Genomic DNA, 22,578 nt, shown 5'->3' with positions numbered 1-22,578 from the left:
GGTAAAACATGTCTCTGATCACACAGTTAAAAGATAAAAATCTACATTTGTATCTGCAAAATAGACAAATTTAACAATTTCAAATAAGACTTTTTATGCAACTATATAAATACAATTTTTACATGATAATTTTGTTAGATGCAACACCAGGAATTTTATATAATGACTTGTTTTACCACTCATCAGTGTAATTCTGTACAATTATAAAGAAAAAAGGTGACACATTACAATAGTCCTTCTGTGCTAAGTGCTGTGCATGAATTTGAATTGCATTAATATATATACAACCTGAATTTTAAAATCATAAAATGACTATGTCAACGCTCTTTTAATAAATCCAGAGTTTAGTGTGATGTTTTGGCACATTTACAGTTACAACAGTCTGCAGTCGGAGGGGAACTGTGCTAAAGATGAACCCCACACAGAGAGGCAGATATGAGCAGATGTTCAGCAGGCCGATGAACTGTTTGTCTGCTCACAGCCAATCAGATGTGTGTCGGTTCACCTCAGTAGACATCTCATATTTGTCTCAAACCAGCAGCTTCTTCCAAATTCAGTCTCTGGATTGTTTTCGCAGGTCCAGGCCTGTGTGCCGTCCTCATTTGCCCCTCACCATGGTGGAGCGCAGTGGAAGAGTGCCCTCTGCCCACGAGTCGGGGTACTGCATCATCTTCTCCCACAGGCAGATTTCCTCTCCAACCGAGTCCATTGCCACTTCCTCTTTTCCTATTTTTACAGTCCCTGCAGAGTGAAGATTACACAGTGAATGTAAAATGACGGCCAATTCCCTTTACTCACTGAACTTTCACATGCTGGGAGAACACATAGAAGCCTTTGCAGTTATCTAAAATTAAGTGCATCTTTCTCACAAAGGCAATTATGCTTTCACAATGCAGCTATTCACACTAGCAAAGGGTAGATATGGTTTTACTTTCTCGTTTTGTAAATATTAATTAAGTTATGTCCGAGTCTAGAGGGGCCAAGAGTGCAACATAGAATTAACGCTGTGGTCGTATGTCTCTGCCAACCAGTCGTGTAGCAATTTTCATCCATGTTTGTCCATACTCAAAACATATGTAGTCAAGACTTTGAGGCAATTTTATAAAAGGTATTAAGAGTATTTTTTGGCAAAATGGAAGTCATCATGATACTTACCAGTATGATTTTAGTGAATAATTTCAAGTGAGACACAAGCTGTCTTTGCTTAGAGTCCATGTGTGGACACCCATAATATAACCACTTTGTGATGTGATGACATTATGATGTCACAGTGAAGTTGACCTAGATAGATATAAAATGTCACCACTTCATAAGTTTATACAATTAAACATTTGTGTGAAATTTTGTCATAACTAGCCCATGAATTCTGGAGTTGTGGCAAAAAAACATGTTTTTTGAGGTGACTGTTTGGCCACCATATTCTAATCAGTTAATTCCTGAGTCCAAGTGGACGTTTGTGCCAAATTTGAAGAACTTCCCTTAAAGTGTTCCTGAGATATTGAGTTCATGAGAATGGGACGGATGGACAACCCCAAAACAGTTTATACTACAGCAAGGTGCCATTGTGACAATAAGGGCCCTTTCAGAACTCAATTGTTTGGTCTGAACTTTTGAACTTTTCAGTTTTATCTGAACCAAAACCTCCAGTGAAAAGAGGTGGTCTCGGTCCAAGTCAAACTGAACTGTGGTTTTGTTTTTGTTTTTTTTTTCTGGTGTAAAAACATTTTTTCGATGGTTCAGGCTTTTGAGCTAATTACAGGAAGTTCTGACAGGCTATCATCAAGTGATAAGAGTAGTGTAGTGCCTTAGTTCCAGAGTAATGGTAGCTGCGCTCAGTTGGCGATTGGAGCAGAGGAGAAATCAGCAGTGAAGTTGTCAAGTGGTGGTAAATGTACAATGTAGGTTAGAGTTTATCTATGAACAATGCAACATAACAAAATGAGCCGTGGTAGCACACGAAGAGAGGAAGAGATGACTCTATAAAGAGTCCATTGAAAAAAACTCAGACACTTGTAAATTATTTTCCGAGAGGATGAGAGAGAGGAGATTCGAGAGGAAGGGAGAGCCAGTTGACAAATGAATCAATGTCAAGTTTTGGGAACTTATAGAGGTGATGACGACAGAACGTAGGTATGTCATGTATATTTCTTTAGTGAGCTCCAATAATTGCAGTGTGAAACCAAAACTAGCTGGATTAAGTGTGTAAAATACAAACTTTGGTTCAGACCTTCAGGTGGGACAGGCCTTAACCTGAGGCAGTAAAACTCAGGGTGAACCAAAGGCCAAAGCAACAACCAAAAGGAATCTACCTCTTCTAAAACCTAAGTGAACCAAACAAGCAAAAAGACATTTATTAAACCAGACGTCCTAAAATAAATAGCAGCTTGCCCCGACAGCTTCAGTGCCATTTGCCAAAGGTGGATTATTCTATTTACAATGTGATACTCACAGTTAGCTCACTGAGCAATGGGCCTAACAAGATCTTGCAGTACAGCAACTGTCTGAGAAGAAATATCTGACAAAGCAACTTCTCACTGAAAGTCAGGTGAACAAACGGAAACATCAGGATTTACTGCATTCTGTCTTTTACCTTTTCCGGAGCTGAGACGAACTCCTCCCAGGAATTCGTTGCTCGACATGGCCTCTCTGTCCCACACAGTCAGCTCCAGACACATCCCCTCCAGCTGCTCCAGAGCCAGGTCCTTGTACACAAATGTGTGGTCATAGTGGGGGTTCAGGTTCTTCTTCAAGACCGGAGTCTTCCTCTTTGTGGACTTTGCCTTAGCTGGGAACAAGTACCTGCAGGACCACAAACACAGAGTTAAGTGCTGAGAAGAGTGTGTGAATGCAATGTGTGTCATTTTAAGACCGGAGAGTTTGACACTGACCCTTTCACAAAGCTATCTGAGCTGCCTCCTGGTTTTAGTGCCGTCAGATTCTTTGCCTCTTTAATCAGGACGTGCAGTTCCCCCCCTGCGTCAGTCGCCACCTTTTTGCCTGAGAGGAAGAAGACAGACACTCTGAGAAGGTTAAGGCAAAGTATATCAAACACAGCCAGAGCTTCTTATCACAGATTTACCTTTGGTTTTCTCAGTTGTTGGCTTTTTAGGTGTGACGTACTTTAAGGAGATCACCAACTCTCCTTTGTACTGGGCAAAAGCTGAAGTCGGCACAGTAGAGGGTGACTGTTAAAGGAAAGGACATTATAGTATTATATTCAGGACACACAAGAAACCCCGACAACAATACATCAAACATGTCATCCCTACTTACATGCACTGACACCTGACTGACACTGGATGGCAGAGGCTGATACAGATAGATATTTGAGTGTGAAAAAAGAAATATGACAATATACCAGCTAATAAATACTTAACATTTAATTACCAATGCTCCATTTGAATTTAGTCATTACTTATAACAAATAAGTGTGCAAACTATTGATAAATGCACTGCAATAACTTTCAGCATATGTGCCAACATATGCGTTGACACCCACCCATACATCTGTGAGAGCCAAGATCTAGTATATAGGTCAGGCTCTGCTGCTCACAGCTAATCAATACCTTCACCTTGTTGTGATTTGCTCTGACCTTTGCGCCTCTAATTTTAAACATGCTGCAGAGCACTGGTGAGAAACCAGTTTCTGCATCATCTGATAAGCACTCATCAGTTCAGTCAAATACTGCAGTCAATGTTATCTTACATCTTGCATGTCTGCAAAACCTCTGTTGGTTAGTTTCAGCCAGCGACTGTTGTTCCTCCTTGTTGATGCAGTTTGCAGTGACATTTGACAACGTTCCCCTAAAAATCATCTTTAACTTCAGTTTTTAAATCAGTCTACGTGTAGTTTTGGTTCATATGATTTTGCCTTTTGTTCTCTCTTGTTTATTTGACAACTCACGAAGTGTTGATAACCAGACCTGTGTAAACATGCTCATTGCAATATTTGTAATTCATGCTTTAAGGTCCAGTGTGTAGCATTTAGGGGGATCTATTGGCAGAAATGGAAAAAAATCATAACTATGTTTTAGTTAGTGCATAATCGCCTGAAACTAAGACTCATTGTGTTTTCATTACCTGAGAATGAACTGTTTATATCGACATAGGAAGAGGGTCCTCTGTAATTGAGTCCACCATGTTGTTTCTACAGTAGCCCAAAATAGACGAACCAAACACTGGCTGTAGTGAGGGCCTTTTGCGTTTTATAATACCTTACCACCGCAGGTTCTGAACACGTTTGGAAAGGGAGGGGTAAGCAGAGGTGTTTTCAGTTGGTTGTAATCCGCAAACTCACCACTAGATGTCAATAAATCCAACACACTGCACCTTTAAGGGCTCATTCATGCTCAGTGTTAGATACAGAAACAGATGGAGCCTTCTGTCCGTGCTATGTGTTCATTTAATCTGTATTTGTGTACATTTTCTAAAAGCTTACAGATACAGACAAATCAGAGCAGCACCATCAGTGACTGTGGAGGCAGTGTAGTATAGTTCAAGTGAGATATGATTGCAAGAGACGAAGAAATTTGAATAATGGCGGAAAGGAACGAATCACTAATACATAATAATATATAGTGAAAACAGCGAAAAGAATTCTTTGTCCACATGTCAGGATGTTTGTAATGGCCACACAGACCAACACCATCTACAATGCTGTTCTGTTTCAAGGTACAATATTATCACCTGCTGCACTGACGCCTTGTTTGTTATCTTAAACTTTTCACTCCGCCCTCTAGTGCCATCTGTTGGCTGTATATATGCCATCATAAAGGCCACAAAGTATGAGGACAGTGACATTTATATTTGAAACGGATGTCTCCATTTTCATACGTAAAGTGAGTACACATGAACCTTTACAGTCCAAAATGGGGTACCAAGCAGTTTCTGACCTCTAAAGGCGCTATGGAGCAATACTTTGCATGTGGGTTCCCATTTTGTACGATGTCATGCACAAGCAAAATGTTGCACGGGCATATGGGTGACTTGATTCACATTCCTGACAGCGGTTTCACCCTTTTCCACTGATCTACAGGTGACGATAACGCACTATAAAACAGCAATGCACCAGGAAAGACATGGAAGAAGAAGACTGCTAGCAAGTAAACGTATGTAAACGACACAGGTTTCAAACCTTTAAGAAAAATCAGCTTTACTTACATTTTACAAGGAGGGACATGTACTCAACACGTTTGTAAGACTTCAGTCGTTCACACAATGAGACACTCTGAATGTAAACACTTTTGTTGTTTACAAGAAAACTCCACAGGGCACATTTAAGTTCATCAAACTATGGTGAAGACAACTACATCCATTTTCTTTGATCTACCTTCGCCATGAGAGCCACACGCTCCTCATACGGGGAGTCCAGGTCTCGGGTGTCCAGAGGGACCTCCACCTCTCCCAGGAAGGTGTTGCGGCTGAAGCGACCATGATGCCACACTGCTATCAACACGGAGCGGGTGAACAGCTGAGAGCGGTTGATGGAATACTGGTAGTGGGAGATGAAGAAGAGGAGAAGACAGGATGGATCAAAGGCCTGTCTCTTTACTGATACAGTGATGAAGAAACCTCATGTAATTTTAATGCTCTGGTGCTGAAGGAGTCTTAAATTAATCATGCAACATAGATTAAAGCAGAACATGAATTCAGATCTTATCAGAAGTTGCATCTAAATGTTCTCAATAATCACCTTCTACTTTAAAGAGCATATCTAAAATTACAGTCCTAATTTTGTTCAAACTGACTCACCCCGCTGCTTCCTTTTCAGTAGTTGTATTTGTTACTGTGTTTAAGCTGACTCATTGGAGCAAAATCAATATTTGACAACAGCTTTTCTAATCTGCAATGTCAATATCAATCCTAAAGTCTCTGTAGGTGTGGTCATTATTTGCAGCAGGCATGGCGCAAGGTCACTAATCGGGGAGTGTCATTAAGTCAACAGGATAAGGTGGTGCCAGCTATAAACCATCACCTTCAGCGTTTCTTTGTAGACAGGGTTGACCGTGTTTCTCTTGATGCTGGTCTTCCTTTTGCTGTGGCGAGATCTCTCAGGGAGCAGATAACATTTGACATAACTGAAACACAAAAACAGAAAGAACACGTCGAACTGTGTTTCTCTCGGACACAGCTGCTGTTTCATTTGCTGTGTTTCCTGAATAAATGTGATGAAAAAAACATCTGTTGACATTCAATTTCCTGTGAGGTTCGAGTAATCACCTCTTTGATGTGATTACCGAGACTTATGTAAACACGGCAACTTCTTATCTACACTGATCAAAGCTATGTTAACATCACTGAGGGGTGTGTGTGCGATAGAAAAAAATGTGTTTGTGTCAGCTCTCTGAAACCCAAAGTTTGTGTTTCAAATGATATGTTTTGCCATGTGGAGCTTCACATTACGGCTACGCTTGGAGAAAGTGACAGTTTTAATATTTACGGGTTGGAAAGCTGCCGTGAGGCATCGCCGAAGGCCAGCCCATGGCACTCCTTGATGTAGACGTGGAGGCTCTGGGTGTGTTCGTCGTAGCTCATAGAGAAGACGAGGTCTCCGCTCACTTCCACACTGTCATAGTCTCCTGTTTCACTGTAAATACTCATCAGGCTGCCCAGCGTGCTCTGGAAGAACATATGTATAGATTTCAAATATTTTCACTGAGCCAAAGAAGATTATACATACAGTATACTGTTGTGTCAAAGCTAATTTCCTTTTAATAGTTAAAGTGCTTTACGTTAGATAAGATAGTGTACACTGTCAGGATAAAAACAGCAAAATTATAATAAAATCAAATAAACACATAAAACATAGGTGTGACCAGATACAACAGAGTGAGATAGAAATTACTAAATGTGACAAAAGAGGGATAGAAACTAGACAAACAATATATTTACTTTAAAAAATGCCTTCCTGCAAAAGTGGATTTTAAGGAGCGATTAAAAAGACGGTTCTGAGTTTGCTGTCCTAAAAGTTTATACAAAATTTATACAAAAGAGTTGTAAATTATATTCATGTACATTCACAGATAAAAAACAAATAATATAAAAGATAAAAAAATAATAATAATACGAATTTTAAAAAGGATAAAATAAGTGTATAAACTAAATAAAAGAGACATAAAATAAATCTAAATTTAAGAAAAGGAACATAACTCATATAACACAGTCTGGGAATGTTGATTTCATACTTTCAATTCCCCTGTAGACTCTTATCTTCCTAAACCTTTCCTGTTTCTCTGCCCCCCACCCTTCCCTCACTCATGACATTATTACATAAAATTAAACTGAGTATAAGTATAGCTGCAATTTAGGAACTTAAAACACATATACTCTCAACCTGAAGAAATAATCATCATCAGTTTGTTCCACATTGTATTGATGAGGGTTGATGAGGGAGCTGGAAAGCATTGCTGGGGAGAGGGACGTCTGGGGTGCTTTGCTTGGCCTGCTGCCCGCGTCACGTGTACCCGGATAAGTGGATCAAAATGGATGAATGGATGGATGTTTAATCTACAGGCTAATATTCAGTTGGAGACAACAGTCTGATGCTGCTGTACTTTATGTCTGTACTGCAGCAGCCTCCCACTGAAGCTAATGTTAGCTATCCATCAGTGGTAACCATCACTAGCACTATTAGGCAAATTACAACACGTACAGTGAATATTCATGTATTTTATGTGCCTCATATCTCAGTGTGAAAAGACTTGGTTAACCTGCTGCACAGCTTTTTGGTATTTTCCTGTTTATCTCCTGTTGCAATAGTGCATTTCTTTCTTCTAAAAGGGAACACAGCTTTGACGATGATCAGTCTGGTCTGTGTGTATGACCTGATACTAGTGCGTTTTAACAGTCACACGCGGGGTGTCGGTGGCTTAGGGGATAGAGCAGGCGCCCTATGTACAAGGCTGTTGCCGCAGGGGCCTGGGTTCGACTCCAGCCTGTGGCCATTGCCTGCATGTCACTCCCCCTCTCTCTCCCCCTTTCACACTTGTCTGTCCTGTCGATTAAAGGCTAAAATGCCCCAAAAAATATATTTAAATTAGCAGTCACACAACACAGCATTAGATTTAATACATGGACTGTATTTTACGGTAAACATGTTTCGAGATTTTTATGATTTTATTTTAAACAATGTAAATTCAAAACAAATTTTCCAAAACTTTTTGTTAATTCTAAACCCTTTCCTAAAACACTGTTTATTTCCTATTTCTTTCAGAAATCTAATGATTGTGAGAGCCCTGAATTGATACCAAATATTGACATGTAGATAATATTTGAACAGACATGCAGGAGACTTAATGCTGCAGACTATAGTCTAAACAAAAAGAAACAAAAACTAACGTGGAGACAAAGAAATCGTAGATAACACACATTCTGGAGGGTCAATGTAAAGGGATAAACAAATTAGCAAAGATCAGGATGTTGCTGTCAATATCTTAATCAAGAGTGACAGCGTGAAAGACGTGCAGGCCTCAGCTCCGCTTTCCCCCTGAGGCTTTGGTAACTATAGAAACATTTTGTAGGCTTTACACAGCAATATCACACTTCCTAAGTTGCTGGAGGATATCCTGAGGTTAGAGATGTTCATTCAGATTATCTAACATCAGCTCCGTTCTGAGAGGCATAATGAGCTGCTCTTCAAAGAGCCTTTAGAGGACTAATGTCAGCTGTGAGAGACGTCAATACTTTACCTTTGAGCTATGCAGGCTGTAGGTGCTCGATGCCATTGTCCTTTTATGAAAGCTAACCAATCTGTCAATATCTTCGTCCTCCTCTCCGTCCTCCTGCACCAACATGATAAACATTTAGAAGGCTGATCAGAGACACGCAGTGGGGTGTTTACCCTCATCAGATTTTTGTTGTCAACCATAAGGCTTGTGTTTGAATTTTAGTCAAATTATAGTCTGTTTAAACAGCAGAAAAATATCTGAGACATCAACTGTAAACATTTAGAGGAGGTGCTTCATTGGACGTGACATTCAACAAGTAACACAGGAAATAATTCACCACATAAGAGGCTAATGCAGCCTGATAAACATGTGTAGCCACTAAATATATTGCATTTTGTATAACAGGCTATCACTGTCACTTCTTCACTGCTGAAAGCCTTATGCTCTGTTGCTGCTTGGTAGCTATATCTAATGTCGTTATTGGACATGGAAAATCTCTACCCGAAGTATAGTACTGTAGGGGATACTGAAAAATTACAAAACAACAACAACAACAACAAACAAACGGTAGAAGGGGTTTTCTCATTTTGGTGCTCTCAGAATGGAAAAAACAGAGGGCAGGCCATGCTTTAGCAGCCTTTACTAAACATTATAATGAAAGAGAGTGAAATAAGTGTTAAGTGTTTTGCTTTAACTTTTAATTATGAATGTAATGACTACACAATAATGATGCCATCTCATTTAGATTGGTTCCTGTAAGTCTCACTTTCACTCACTGTCCAGGAAGAGGACAGCCATTTTGGTTTCCCCAATAGCTATCGTAGCTATCTCAAATTGCAAAAGAGTATCAATGTAAGTTATTTGCAGTTACCATCCCAGGCCTTAAGGAACACTGCTCAGCCTTGCGTCCAATTTTTCCCAGTGGCTCTGAGTGGCTCAGTCAGTAATGCAAGTGCCCCATGTACCAAGGCACTGTCCTTGCCACAGTGGCCACGGGTTTGATTCCAGCCCACGGCCCTTTGCTGAATGTCACCCCCCCCCTTCACGCCTAGTCTGTACTGCCTATTAAAGGCATAAAAAGTCAAATAAATAAAAAAAGATGTCTGTAAAACTGTTGACAGGACACCTTGAACTGCAAACAAGGTCAATGTTGACTCATTTTATTGTGAATTTCTGATCCAGGGAGGTATTATATTTGTAAAACCTTCCTCAAGCTGATAAAAGTGATGTAAAAATCTGTGACATCATCACAATGTAAAGTCTATGAGCTGAGTGGGAACTCATGGGCGGAGCAAGCAGGAGAAACACTGTTGCGCATATTCAATGGGCTGCATACCACAGAAGTAATCCCAGAAGCTAGACCACTTTTTTTGGCATATGTACCAGGCAAGCAACTCCATTGGATTGAACAGGTGCCATCTTAGGGTTCAGTATCTAGTTATTTCTAGGCATGTGCATACTGTCTCAAGTAGCAGATATGGTGGACGGTGGAACAACGAAAGTAACTGTGGAAACTGTGGTAGCTAGGCTCTTGAGAAAAGGGACAGTGATCTAGTTGTCTTTGCGACAGCTGTGCCAACAATAATACCACTTGGAAACGCTCTTGCAGCAGCAGTTCCTCTGTTTCTTCTTTAAACACAGCAGATTTATGACAAAACAGCAAAACAATATATGAGAATATCAGAAGTTAGGTTCTTACCTGTATGTCTAGGCCTGGTACAGAGCGGCTCCTGTTGCCCATTGAGGCCTCGGATGTGTCACGCAGGTCCACCGTCGAGACGTACTCTGCTATAAACACACGGACTAGCAATTAAGCTGTGTTACACACAATGTTGTTCATTTGTTTCTGACAGATGAACAACAGAATTGCACATGTTTATATCAGATGCTAACCAGGAGGCTTTGGGGCTCGCTTGACGCTCTTCTTGAAGAGTTTGTCAACATCCACCTCCAGACTCGGACTGACCGGTTTCACTTCCAGGCCCTGTAGTGATGGAAACGCAGAGTCACAGTCACAGAGAAGAAGGTAAAAAGCCTTGAGATGGAAACATGACCACGTGACATGAAGGAATCATACAGTGTTAGCCTCCAAGTTGGCGCCGTCATCAATTCCAATATCTGCTCTGACTGGAGCGGTCAGACTGGAAGCAGTGGATCCTGTTGGGCTGCACTGAAGGGAGCGCCGCCCTGACCTGTGTGATGAAACAAATCATTTATTACAGCTACAACTTTTTACATTCAAAGATTTATAATACAACCTTCGGTCAAATTTTCTGTGCAGCCTAGTGTCTACATGTCAACACCCTCATCCTTATTAAACTGAAATAGCAATGGGACATCTCATAAAGATATGTGTGCTCTTATTTAACAGTGAATAAACACTAAAAGAATCCTAACCAGGAGAGGTTAACGTTGGTTGCAATCTGCAATCCTCACTGCTAGATGCCACTAAATCCCCCTGAATCTTACACACTGGACCTTCAAAGCATTTAGTAACAAATAACAATGCAGTTTGTATTTAAAAATGACCTGACCCAGGGCAGGCTGTCCCGGCTTATGCTAACTCTAGCACAGTAACCAGCTGTGGGGGAGTAGGGCCAATGACTACACCTCGGGCCTTAAATGCTGCTTTGAAGTTAAAGTGGAGTGTTTGTACCTGTTAGTGTAACTACAGGTTAGCTTACCTTGGTTGCTCAGGGGTCACACGGCCAGACTCAGTGCCTGTTTTACTGCTACTTATACTGTTGTTCTCTGCAGACTCTGTGTCACTGCGCGTTGGCTTCGACCAAACTTCCTCCTTGGATTCAAATGACTCCCTTGAAGCGACTGATCCTGAGTTCTCATTTGAATGACTGTTGAGGAAAATACGATGAAAAGGTTTTGAAGTTCTTAATGTGAGTGCAGTAAATCTATGTATTAACATTTATAAAACTGAACAAACTGATGTGAAGAGTGATGACGCACCCTTTGTTATCTGTTATCTGATTTTTCTGTCTGACCCGCGGCACAGGAGTGGGAGGATCTGGGTTTATTTCCGTACTTCTCAACAGTATTTCTCCTGTTGTCTCACGCTTCTTCGCTATAACACAGAACAACAGTCAAATCCACAGTTAAACGAAGTGCTATCATGTTCCTGCAGTTTTTTTTCCTTCTGTTGAACTGGGACTACATTCCAGTGACTGTGGGCATTTCATTTGGCCCAGACAGAGCTGTTTACATTCCTGGTTGAACAGTCGATACCCACTTCCTCTTCCTGTACTCACTCTGAGGTCTCTTTTTCAGGGAGACTCTCACTAGGTCGTGTCCAGGCTTTGCGAAGAAACGGTTGATCCTTTGATCGTAGAACCAGTCACCTGTCCTTTTCTTTAGATCCCTACAATCAGAGAGAAATACTTTATGATGGTATAAATTTAAAAAAAAAAAAAATCAGTACTTGTTCCCACAAATTCCCCATGTGTTTGTGTCTAAATGACTAATGGAAACAACAAATTTAGAAACTGGCCCACTTATATGTGAAACCCTTGCAGCCGCAGCTGCAAAACAGGCTACAATGTAATCCCTACGGGCAATTGTGCACTGTAAATTTACACTCACTAAAACTGCTTGTTTCTGACACTGACAGGCTCAGATTGTTATTTTAAGTGTCTGATAACATAACGACACAGACTCCACAGAGAAGTAAAATGCTTTTATTTGCCTTTTGCTTCATCCGTGGACTCTTCCACCTTGTCGAAATCAGCCAAATACTCAGCCACAAGACTGAAAATCTTTTAGAAAACACACAGCTACACTGTCTGTACTCCGACACAACACACTCTCCCAAGTACTCCTCTCCCAAACTCTCACCAACGTTTCCACAGTTGTTTTCCCACTACCAGTCACCTCTCGTGAGCTTTCAGAACCAGACTTCCCCTTGAGCAAGACTTGATTACACACACTAACAAACAGAAGGTAAAGAAAAACTTTAAATCTCTTTGTGAGGGCCCTTTCTGTAAAGATCTTAAAATAACCATCCGAGACTGTTGGTAACAGAAACAAGCACTTTTAATGGATGCAAACTGAAGGTGCACAACTCCTGTAGGGCTTATGTTGCAGCCTGTTTTGCTGCTGCGGCTGCCATTGTCTCTCAATACTGGACAAATGTCAAAAATCTCCATTAGTCACTTCCACACATAGGCTAGTGACAATGCCCCCAAAAATTTGAGATACGCCTACCGGGGGTAGAACAAAACCTAACAATGTTTTTTCCTCATCTCTAAGGTCTCCCATATGTGAAATGGATTCTTAGGTTTAAATATTTTACTGCAAACATTGTTAAATTGATACATATTGTTATACACCCCAAACCCAAAAAAGAACCAAAATATAGCTTGGCCGTATAGGAGTTAAGACATATAAACTCATGTAGATTAAGAACACGAGCTCTGACAGCTTTGAAACTTCGCATAATTGTGGTCAGGAAGTTGCTTCACCTACTAGAAAAACCTGGATGTGAATATCTTGATGGGTGTAACATATAGAGACCCATGAACACTTGCCTAAAATAAGCAGAAATGCAAAAAAAGAATATCTATGCAGAATGTTCTCATTTACTTTGTAGTTGCTTGGCCAGGGATTGTCATAGAAACACATATCATGGCTTGTTGGAAAGGTGGGGCTGTGCTGAATCCAGCGGTACCAAATATGCGAATATAACATGCATAGTCAGTGTGTTATATCACTAAATGTATGAAGTGTCCCAAATGAAGGAAAGTGAAACATTGACATAATTGCTGGAAGGCATCTTCTGTTGGGGGTAGATTTGCTGCCTGTATGACTTTGTCAACTGGTGTGTTGATTCACATGCCCACAGAGATAACCAAACATGCGATGGGGACCCAGCTTCAAAGGACAATCTGTGCGTGATCGCAATCTGCCATAATCTTATTGCACAGAGCTGTCATATCCATACGCCAGTCACACTGAGACTTGCCATTTTGATTCATCATGATTTTGGTAGTAAGACACTCATCGATGAGCTCAGTGCAATGGGGCACTGTGTTTCCTATACAGAGGCTAGGCACTTCCTCGCGTCTGTGGCAGCAGACCAGATATCAAGGACAGAGTGGTGTCTACATCCCAAATGGCCTCACTGGAGTCACTGAACATGGAATTGTTGATGCAACCATCAACAACTTTGATCAAAATGAAGACACTCTGGATGGGAAGCATACAACCCACGCTATGGTTTCTGTTGTGTTCCAAAGAGGCCATGTCTCCACAGCAGATAAATGCCAAGCAAGAGTTCCAGAGAGGTCCCTCACCACCTTAAACACGTTCGACATGGATGGAGATGAACTTTACAGGTATATTTTGTGCATTCTTTTTTCTCTGAAATCTGTTGTCATGTTATGGTATTTGCTCTGTCACATGAACTGCTCAAATTAATGGGTGGGCGGAGTATTCAATATCAGTGCATGTCGTGAGGTTTTAGAGTGTTCTGATTTGATATTTAATGCTTGTGATCAATTTAACCTTGTGATCATATACAAGCTTATCCTCCCATTTCAACTGTGATTACAGATACATCAAATCTACAAAGCGACCAGAACCACCTGAACTTCCCCAGCCTGAGTTACTGCACACAAACACAACAGTCTCTAAAGCAGCTGAAGACAGAGATCTGGTATCGAAGCTGGCCTGAAATGTTAGGGAAAATCAGCAGCAGGTCGCTGCATGGTCTGCATTCAATGCCTTCAGGAAAGATTTGTCCCAGTTTGTACAATTGCTCAGAAGCTTGGAGCAGCTCTTTGTGAGTGTTTACCTGCATGCCACGACCTCACGGGTTGTGATACCACAAGTAGTTTGTACGGAATTGGGAAGACCACTGCCTTCTCAAGACTGAAGAACCATCTGACTGAGCTAAAGGAAATGGCCATGTTTGGACTGTCTGAAAGCCTAGAAGAAGCTTTGCCTGTGGCAAGACAGTATGCCCTCCTCCTGTATGGCCAAAAGAAAAAGGAGAATGGCCGTCCTTGCACCAACCTAGATGAGCTGAGGTACACACTAGCATCTACCACAGATTCATCGGCAGCAAATCTACCCCCAACAGAAGATGCCTTCCAGCAACATGTGTTAAGAGCCTTATACCAAACAGCAGTGTGGCATCACAGCCACCTGGCCAAGCCTCATCTCTGGAACCCAGTTGGTAGAGGATGGAGGCTCAGAGAAGATGGGTCAGTTGAACCTATCATGTTCCAGAAGGCACCAGCACCTAAAGAAGTTAGAGACATCACCCACCTGTATTGTAAAGATGGAAAGTGCAATGACACAAGCAAATGCCAGTGTCTTTCAGTGGGCTTGACATGCGCTGAATTTGTTCTTGCTCTTTCCCAGACAGCCAAAATATGACCCACTTTGTCACTGAAGATAATGTGGATGAGTGACAGTGAGGACTACACAGCCCATGAAAAACACCAGCCAAAGAGCTAGAGTTTAGTGTGAGGAGAGGGGTCATTCCTCCTCAGAGTGTTTTGTTTATAGTTTTATTAAAAGGATCATCAAGGCCAAACTACAATCCTGTCTCCTTGTCGCCTTCTTGTCTCCCTTCAATTTCAATCTTTGTTTCCATAGGAACTATATAGTAAAAGGTGTCATATGAACCTACCAGTTATGAAACGCATCATACATATAGGCAGCACTAACCTCAAGTGACTTACTTAGTTTGCAGTAACACTGAATTGGTCAACATTCATCTCACCATTGATAATTAAGCAAGGGAGTGATGTGCCTACAACCGAATCACAGCCGTGACGATATCACAGTACAACATCACGAGCTCGAGTGTGATATTGCTTTTATACAACAGTTCAACAGTTAAATAAGCAAGGCTGATTAAGAAACGTTGAAAAATGAGGACAAAATAGATAATTTAAGCATTTTATTTGTCTTCCGCCAACAAAAATAGTTCCCTCAGGACTCCGCTGTCACCGTTGCTGTGTAACGCAGACATGGTGCGCCAGGCACTTACTCTTGATAGACATTTATCAGCACGTTTCCATTAATTGTGCAGCCGGTGAAATAAGTCTCTGGTGACTGCATGGTGGACTGTCGCTTCACAGGCACAGCCGACTCTGCCTTCTGATCTGACAGTATGTTGCTTTTCTCCAAGTCATTGAGCTCCACTGATGAAACACTGACAAACCTAGATGTGTGCTCAGATGGATTCAGCTTCTCCTCTCCCTCATCTTCCTCTGATGACCATTCATAGTTCAATTCAAAACTTATTTTAGGAAATAAATCCATATTTTTGGCTGTTTGACAGTGGATGAATTAATTAGCCTACAACGCAACTGCTGACCTAACTGACACTAACCGTCAGTTTTGATTTGATTGTTGATTGCAATCAGCTGTGAGACGGAGTGATACATACACCGTGAAATAACCGTGATGTTGTAGTCCAATATCGTCACGGTTTTACTGTCTCTCGACCAATCAGATTGCAGGGCCGGAACTAACTGTTGTATAATGGGCTTTGGAGACTTAATTATGTCAATGTTTCACTTTCCTTCATTTGGGACACTTCATACATTTAGTGATATAACACACTGACTATGCATGTTATATTCACATATTTGGTACTGCTGGATTCAGCACAGCCCCACCTTTCCAACAAGCCATGATATGTGTTTCTATGACAATCCCTGGCCAAGCAACTACAAAGTAAATGAGAAAATTCTGCATAGATATTCTTTTTTTGCATTTCTGCTTATTTTAGGCAAGTGTTCATGGGTCTCTATATGTTACACCCATCAAGATATTCACATCCAGGTTTTTCTAGTAGGTGAAGCAACTTCCTGACCACAATTATGTGAAGTTTCAAAGCTGTCAGAGCTTGTGTTCTAAATCTACATGAGTTTATATGTCTTAACTCCTATACGGCCAAGCTATATTTTGGTTCTTTTTTGGGTTTGGGGTGTATAACAATATGTATCAATTTAACAATGTTTGCAGTAAAATATTTAAACCTAAGAATCTATTTCATATATGGGAGACCTTAGAGATGAGGAAAAACATTGTTAGGTTTTGTTCTACCCCCGGTAGGGGTATCTCAAAAACTAAAGCCCTTTTTGACAGTTTGTCACTAGCCTAACAACAACATGGAAAAATAGGGTATAGGTTGAAAAATACCTACGTTTCCCTTTATTATTTTGCAACATATGGTGCAATGTTGTTACAATTTACACAGAAATAGTTACAAAGCCCAAATTTGCAATAGCTGAGACCATGTACATGCATGCATCCACACGATCATGCATTCGCACGCAGAAAATCACACACACAGTTAACCTCTATGTGAAATTTCAGCCTTCTAATGTTAAAATTGTAGCTGCTAAAAGATGGGGACATTTTTGTGGACTGACCAACCAACAGAACAAGCTATAGAGATAAATCTGCTACAGTCAGCAACACATGCTATGGTCATTAAATGTGGGCACATTTTAAATATTTGTTGACCAATATCACAGATTTCAAGATAATAAAAATAAGCACAAAATACTACTTTTTAGTGACTTCAGAGTACACCATTTTCTGCTCTGCATCTCCTATCAAATGCACATAAACCCTTTTTAAAATGGCCATACACTTTCATTCTTTCATTGTCAACAAATCCCAACAAACAGACCAAAACCAACAATTAAATTATTCTAACAAGTATAATCTGTGTATCCAAAGACTGATACAGCCTATTTCTTTGTGCCATAGACCTCCATTGTTGTCCAAAGAAGCCATTAAAACACATCAGTGAGCCACACTGTTGTGCTGGGTGTCATGTCCCCTTACAGCCATGAGCACGAGCACTGTAGTTTATTTTTACTTAATCCACAAATCATCCTGGTGCCACAAATATTGTTTACAGTATCAGATATTTATCAATCTACCATCAAATAGTCTCCAACAAATGCACTACTCCAATTGTTTAAGTAGCTGTTTTAGGAAATTATTATTTTAAGATATGTATCTGTGACTTTTCCATCCTCACTATGCATGAACAGGCTTGGAGCTTTACAAGATTTGTTGACAATTAGATATGAAACCTAAAGACAAATTATATTCCATCCGGACACAATACTTGCTAAAACTAAATTACTCTGTCAAGTTAAAATGAGAGTATGAACAAAACAATCTCTTACGACTCTTTGACACACACGGTGCACAGCCAGTATCCCTCGGGGAGGTCTGTTCTGCAGTTGCGGCACACATAGTGATTGCACATCTTACACTGGCTTGAGAAAGTGGTCAGTCGACTCAGGGGCTCCAGGCATCTGCCGCAACTGCGCTGACTGTATTTTCCACTGCCACGTTTGGCCCCTTTCCTCTTCACCTCCAGCAGCTCTGTCTTTAAAGACCTGAGACACAACCATGAAAATATTAAAAACCGAGACATTGTCCTTTGAGGGAACTTCTTAAATTGTCTAGTGTCTATCAGAACGTTTTTATTTTTTAACCTTTATTTGGTGTACCCAAATTCCCAGACAGAAGCAGACAAACTTCTTCACAAGTGCAAAGCCAATGTTTTTAAAAACATTTTATCAGATTCTTGCAAAACGAAACCAGAATACGATCATATCATAACGACACTAATGACATTTTACTGATAAACGCTAATACTGAATGATCTCCCAGCCCTAAATCAAGGCAGTGCTCACTCCAATACAAAAATCTGTATTTTAAGATAAGATATGAGATATACTGTAGCTTTGTAGTTCACTGCATGGCCCCTAGTGTAAATTTGTCTTCAACACCCAGCAACTAGGGCTGGGTAATGTTTGAAGTTTTTGATACTGGTGCCATTATAATACCTTAGTATCGGTCGTGATAATATATTTTCAGTAGCTTAGGTTGAGCAGTATAAAACCTGTTTGACAGACATGCTTACAGTGTGTCTTTAAACTGTATATTTAATCTGCAAACTCTGTTCCCCAAAGGATTAAATGGTGAGATATTATGGGATCTTAAAGGACCAACTTATAATACACTCTATATACAAGAAAGGTGTAAGAGCATACAATGTTGAACAATTTTTAATGATTTATAAAAGCTGCAAGGCCAATGTGTTCATTCATAAGATCAGCACATTGTGTAAATAATCATGTAAATAGACTTAACTGTGAAAGGAGACTGATTTTTCTACATTTTACTCCCCCCATTTTTTTTCCTGTTTTGTCATATGGGGTATATAATGTGACAGATTGTACTCATGTTACTGTCAATTATTGAGAAACACACCCACAGCTGATGTACTGTCCCACGCCTGTGCACATGAGATGGACAGAGCACTATCTAAATAAGATCAGCGTTATAAAAAATGGTGTTAAATACTCTTGACAAACGCCCAGAGGGACTGAAACGTTAATACAACCTATAAACTGTGAAGCTGAGCATGAGCAGTGTGTTTTCTCTTCACAACTCATGTATTTAAACTGTAGAAATAAAGTAATTTAAGGTGAGTGCTTGATGTTACAGGGTTACTCCACAGGGAATGTTCCTGACACTCTTTGGACTGGTGTTAAGTGTTCATGCTAGGTACCCGTGGAAATTAAGCAGGTGTAGACGTACAGCCTTCTGCTGTGTGTGCTCTGCTCAGTATTGGCACCATTAATAATAATAATAATAATAATAAGTTAAGAAAATTAAAGTAAATACATTAACTATTCAGTATAATTAACGGGAAGTGCTCTCATCTCACCGCACACGCTGCTCCTCAGCCAGTCTCAACTCCTCATCCCGCTGCAGCACCTCCAGGATCAGCTCCCGCTCAGAATCAGACAGGAAGCCCAGGTCGATCATATCCGCAGCCTGGGGCATCGTGCCTTTAAACAATGAACCCTCAGTGCAGGTTAACCTGCTCAGCTCAGTCACATTGAGGAAATCTCCTAAAGATAAAAAACAACAACATTAGAAATATACTCTCTCTAATGTGCTTCACAAAAAAAGTTTGATTAGATGCAAATCAAACCTGTATTTTAACAGCCTCGAGGGGGGAGCAGCACTCTTGACTTTGATACTAGAGAGCCTGTTTTTTATGACAGCAGAGCTCTGCAACAAAAAGAGGAACTTAGTGACTTAATGCCCTGTGGTGATGACAGCATAGAAGGGCAGAAACACCTGTGTGTGGTCCTAATCACATAACTAATTTTATTTATTTAGCCTTTATTTAACCAGAAAAACCTCTTCATATTAAAAACCTCTTTTTCAAGAGTGTCCTGGCCACAGCAACAGAGATTATAGACAGACAACAAAGAACACAAATACAGAATAAAAATATACAGCAAGCAATATAAGACACACAATAAGATTACTACAAAGAAAAGCCAAAAAGCATGTTAAGTGAACCATAAAAAACACAAATGCATGATTACAAAGACCAGCTAATATACACCGTGACACTGGCATAAGATTGTGCACAAAAATCCTGCAACAGCGCTTTGAAAAGGCAGAGAAGAACCAATGAGGGCAGTCCTTCTGCAGAAGATTCCACATATAAGGAGCTGCATACATAAATAATCGCTTGCCAAACTCTGTACGTATCCTCGGTACAGACAATAATTTCTGCAAATGCACACACATAAATATGCAGAAAGTAGGCCAAGGATAGCTTTGTGAACAGGATTATGCCAGTGAAAGTATGAAATTGTAAAGACATTTCTGTCTACCTGCTGAGCCCCACACAGTAAAGTCCCTGTGCAACAACTTTGTGATGGATAGTTTTGGAGTTGTAGCCTCCTTCTTGTATTCAAAAGCAAAGAAAAACCATTATGTCCATCAGTTAAAAATGACTGCCCATGAAAATCTAGACAACTTCAAAGTCAACAGAGACTCACCCCTGGTCATGTTTTCCATTTCATGCGAGGGCAGGAATTCGTCTCCAACTTTTACAGCAAACTTTTGGCCTCTCAAAACATGATAAATGGTTAAAGGAACCAGTATGCTGGAGGATTTTAAAGTCCCACAGAAAGCCTCTGCCAGGGTGAAAGGTTGTTCTGAGTAGGACGGGCAAAAACAACATGAACTTGGCTCCTCTGCTGGGTTCCCACCCTCTAAGGATACAGAGAGCCGGGTGGAGCTCAGTAGCTGAAACATTTGTTTAATCCCAACATCAGGTTTGTCCTCTGTCATCTGAAACTTCACACTCCATTTGGATTGCATAAAAAGCAAATTAAAGTGAGGAGGAACATGTGTTCCTGTTAAGTAGCTGTGACAAATAAGCAGGGAAGCTGCCATTCAGAAGTACACTGAACCCTTCTTTTCCTCATTGTTTGAATGCCTGGAGCCAACAGTTGCAGAAGTTCACTAATACCTGCAAAGCAACTTGTTGAGGTCAAACTTAAGCCTCAAGGAAATGGCGCATGCGTCTGCACTAGATGACAGAGATAGTGTACTAACTAGGTGCCCTATTAACTCATTGACAAACACAAGGAAAATATGTAAGATATGTTGAATTATATTAACGTACTCCCTCTTTAAAATCATCTGTTTAGCCAAGGACAATGTAAGTTATATTGTCCCTGGCTAAACAGATGATTTAAAAAAAGAAGTTCGTTTAAAACTGACAAACAGTTTTGACAAGTGCAGTAGCTTAATGCTAGCATGATTTTTAAACTGTAAATTACAGATTTAACTTAAAATTAAACTCCACGACGGTAAATCATGTGTAGTGAAAAAGTTGTTTCTCTAAACCGCAATAAACTGTTAAAATTCACATTACCAATCTCCATGATGAGCTGCCAACTGCTAACACTGCCAACGCAACGGTCCAACGGTTACGTGAAGTTACGTTAACAACTGATATTAAATTAAGCTAATGTTACTCCGTGTCCACTTCTCAGTATCTTTAAAAAACCGTCTGCTTTAATTGGACTGTAAAGGCGCAAGATTCAGGTAAATAAGTCGAGTATTTTACGACGTGGATAAGCGTGAAATCAGCTGGCAGATAACAGAAAATAAAGCCAAGTTAATTGAATAAAAAATGCCACACACCTGCCGTTAAACGTCCACTCCACCGCCGCTACACGGCCCCCGTAGCTACGGGCGACAGCGACAGTCCTGACACAAAACACAACATAAACGGTGAAAGTCGCTCACAAGCGAACAGCACACTGGAGATAATTAAATTTCCGTGTGCCTATAAACGCACTCACTTCACTTGTCGGCTGTGACCATATCCCTGCCTTCTTCTTCTTCTACTATTTCCCTCCCGTCTCCTAAAAAGTGTTGCCTGTGTGCTGGAGGAGTCCCGACTACCGGAAGATAAGGAAAGTTTGCAGCAGACAGGCAGGAGCGCCTCTCCACATTTTCCATGGCAGGTGCATTTCCTTAGCTCTATTTACCACAGGAGGGCTGGAGGTGGAAAATGTGACCCAATGAAACAGCCCATTAATTTGCTCTGCTCCTTTGACCATCCCAGACTGTGGCCTAACAGTGAAGGGGACTTTTAAAGGAACATAAAAGTTGACTATCAGGATATAAACATGAGAATTGCGATATATTGTGAGCATGTATTGCTACAGATGGTGTCAGCAGTTCCCTGTTAGACACTGTGCCACTATTTGTTGTCAAGGCGTATGCAAAGTCATGGTAGGACACATTATTGTTAAGCAAATGATTACTGAGCCTGTAGAGACAGCCTGTACAGTCACACCAGTTTTGAGGGGAAACACCCAAGTGATCAGGGTTAAACTTGTAATATCACCATGAAACTTCCCAAATTGATTACTTAGCTACTTTACGGCAATTATTTTTTTGTCTTATAGGTTTGCTGAATTTTATGTTTAAATATGTAGATAAGGCATGATCTAATATGTGCTTTCTGTATACATCTCCAGAGCAGAAATCTGAACTAAAACTATGCAAATGTGGAATGATATAATTA

The 22,578-nt window shown here is 40.5% G+C and overlaps 1 protein-coding gene across 4 annotated transcripts; it reads right to left on the bottom strand.

Annotated features, from left to right (window-relative positions):
* Positions 1-272: 272 nt before the first annotated feature.
* On the bottom strand, positions 273-22,067 carry sytl4 (synaptotagmin-like 4). 4 transcript variants are annotated; one of them, XM_049585498.1, is made up of 20 exons: positions 21,848-22,064; positions 21,687-21,752; positions 20,531-20,746; positions 19,666-19,745; positions 19,396-19,582; positions 17,840-18,055; positions 11,930-12,039; positions 11,631-11,745; positions 11,351-11,518; positions 10,744-10,858; positions 10,560-10,650; positions 10,366-10,454; positions 8,688-8,780; positions 6,440-6,618; positions 5,975-6,077; positions 5,330-5,491; positions 3,080-3,185; positions 2,889-2,997; positions 2,591-2,799; positions 273-741 (listed from the first exon to the last, which is right to left on the bottom strand). In XM_049585498.1, the coding sequence occupies exons 5-20, from the start codon at positions 19,512-19,514 to the stop codon at positions 599-601; spliced, it is 2,127 nt and encodes a 708-aa protein (XP_049441455.1). In that variant the 5' UTR covers positions 19,515-19,582; positions 19,666-19,745; positions 20,531-20,746; positions 21,687-21,752; positions 21,848-22,064; the 3' UTR covers positions 273-598. The 4 variants fall into 4 exon arrangements, with proteins under 4 accessions (XP_049441455.1, XP_049441456.1, XP_049441457.1 ...); XM_049585499.1 differs by having other exon boundaries at positions 20,531-20,689; XM_049585500.1 differs by lacking the exon at positions 20,531-20,746 and having other exon boundaries at positions 10,366-10,451; positions 21,848-22,067.
* Positions 22,068-22,578: the final 511 nt, after the last annotated feature.

The sequence above is a fragment of the Epinephelus fuscoguttatus genome, linkage group LG9, assembly GCF_011397635.1.
Source record: "Epinephelus fuscoguttatus linkage group LG9, E.fuscoguttatus.final_Chr_v1".
Taxonomy (NCBI): Eukaryota; Metazoa; Chordata; class Actinopteri; order Perciformes; family Serranidae; genus Epinephelus; species Epinephelus fuscoguttatus.
Note: the sequence above shows the minus strand (reverse complement) of the source record. Positions and strands in the feature narration are given on the sequence as shown.

Excerpts from the sequence above, each read along its gene's own strand:
- sytl4 (XM_049585498.1), bottom strand. The coding sequence starts at position 19,514 with ATGCCCCAGGCTGCGGATATGATCGACCTGGGCTTCCTGTCTGATTCT. Across the intron at positions 18,056-19,395 it reads GCTGAGGAGCAGCGTGTGCG|GTCTTTAAAGACAGAGCTGC; the intron begins GTGAGATGAGAG and ends GTTGTGTCTCAG. Across the intron at positions 11,746-11,929 it reads CCTGAAAAAGAGACCTCAGA|CGAAGAAGCGTGAGACAACA; the intron begins GTGAGTACAGGA and ends TCTGTGTTATAG.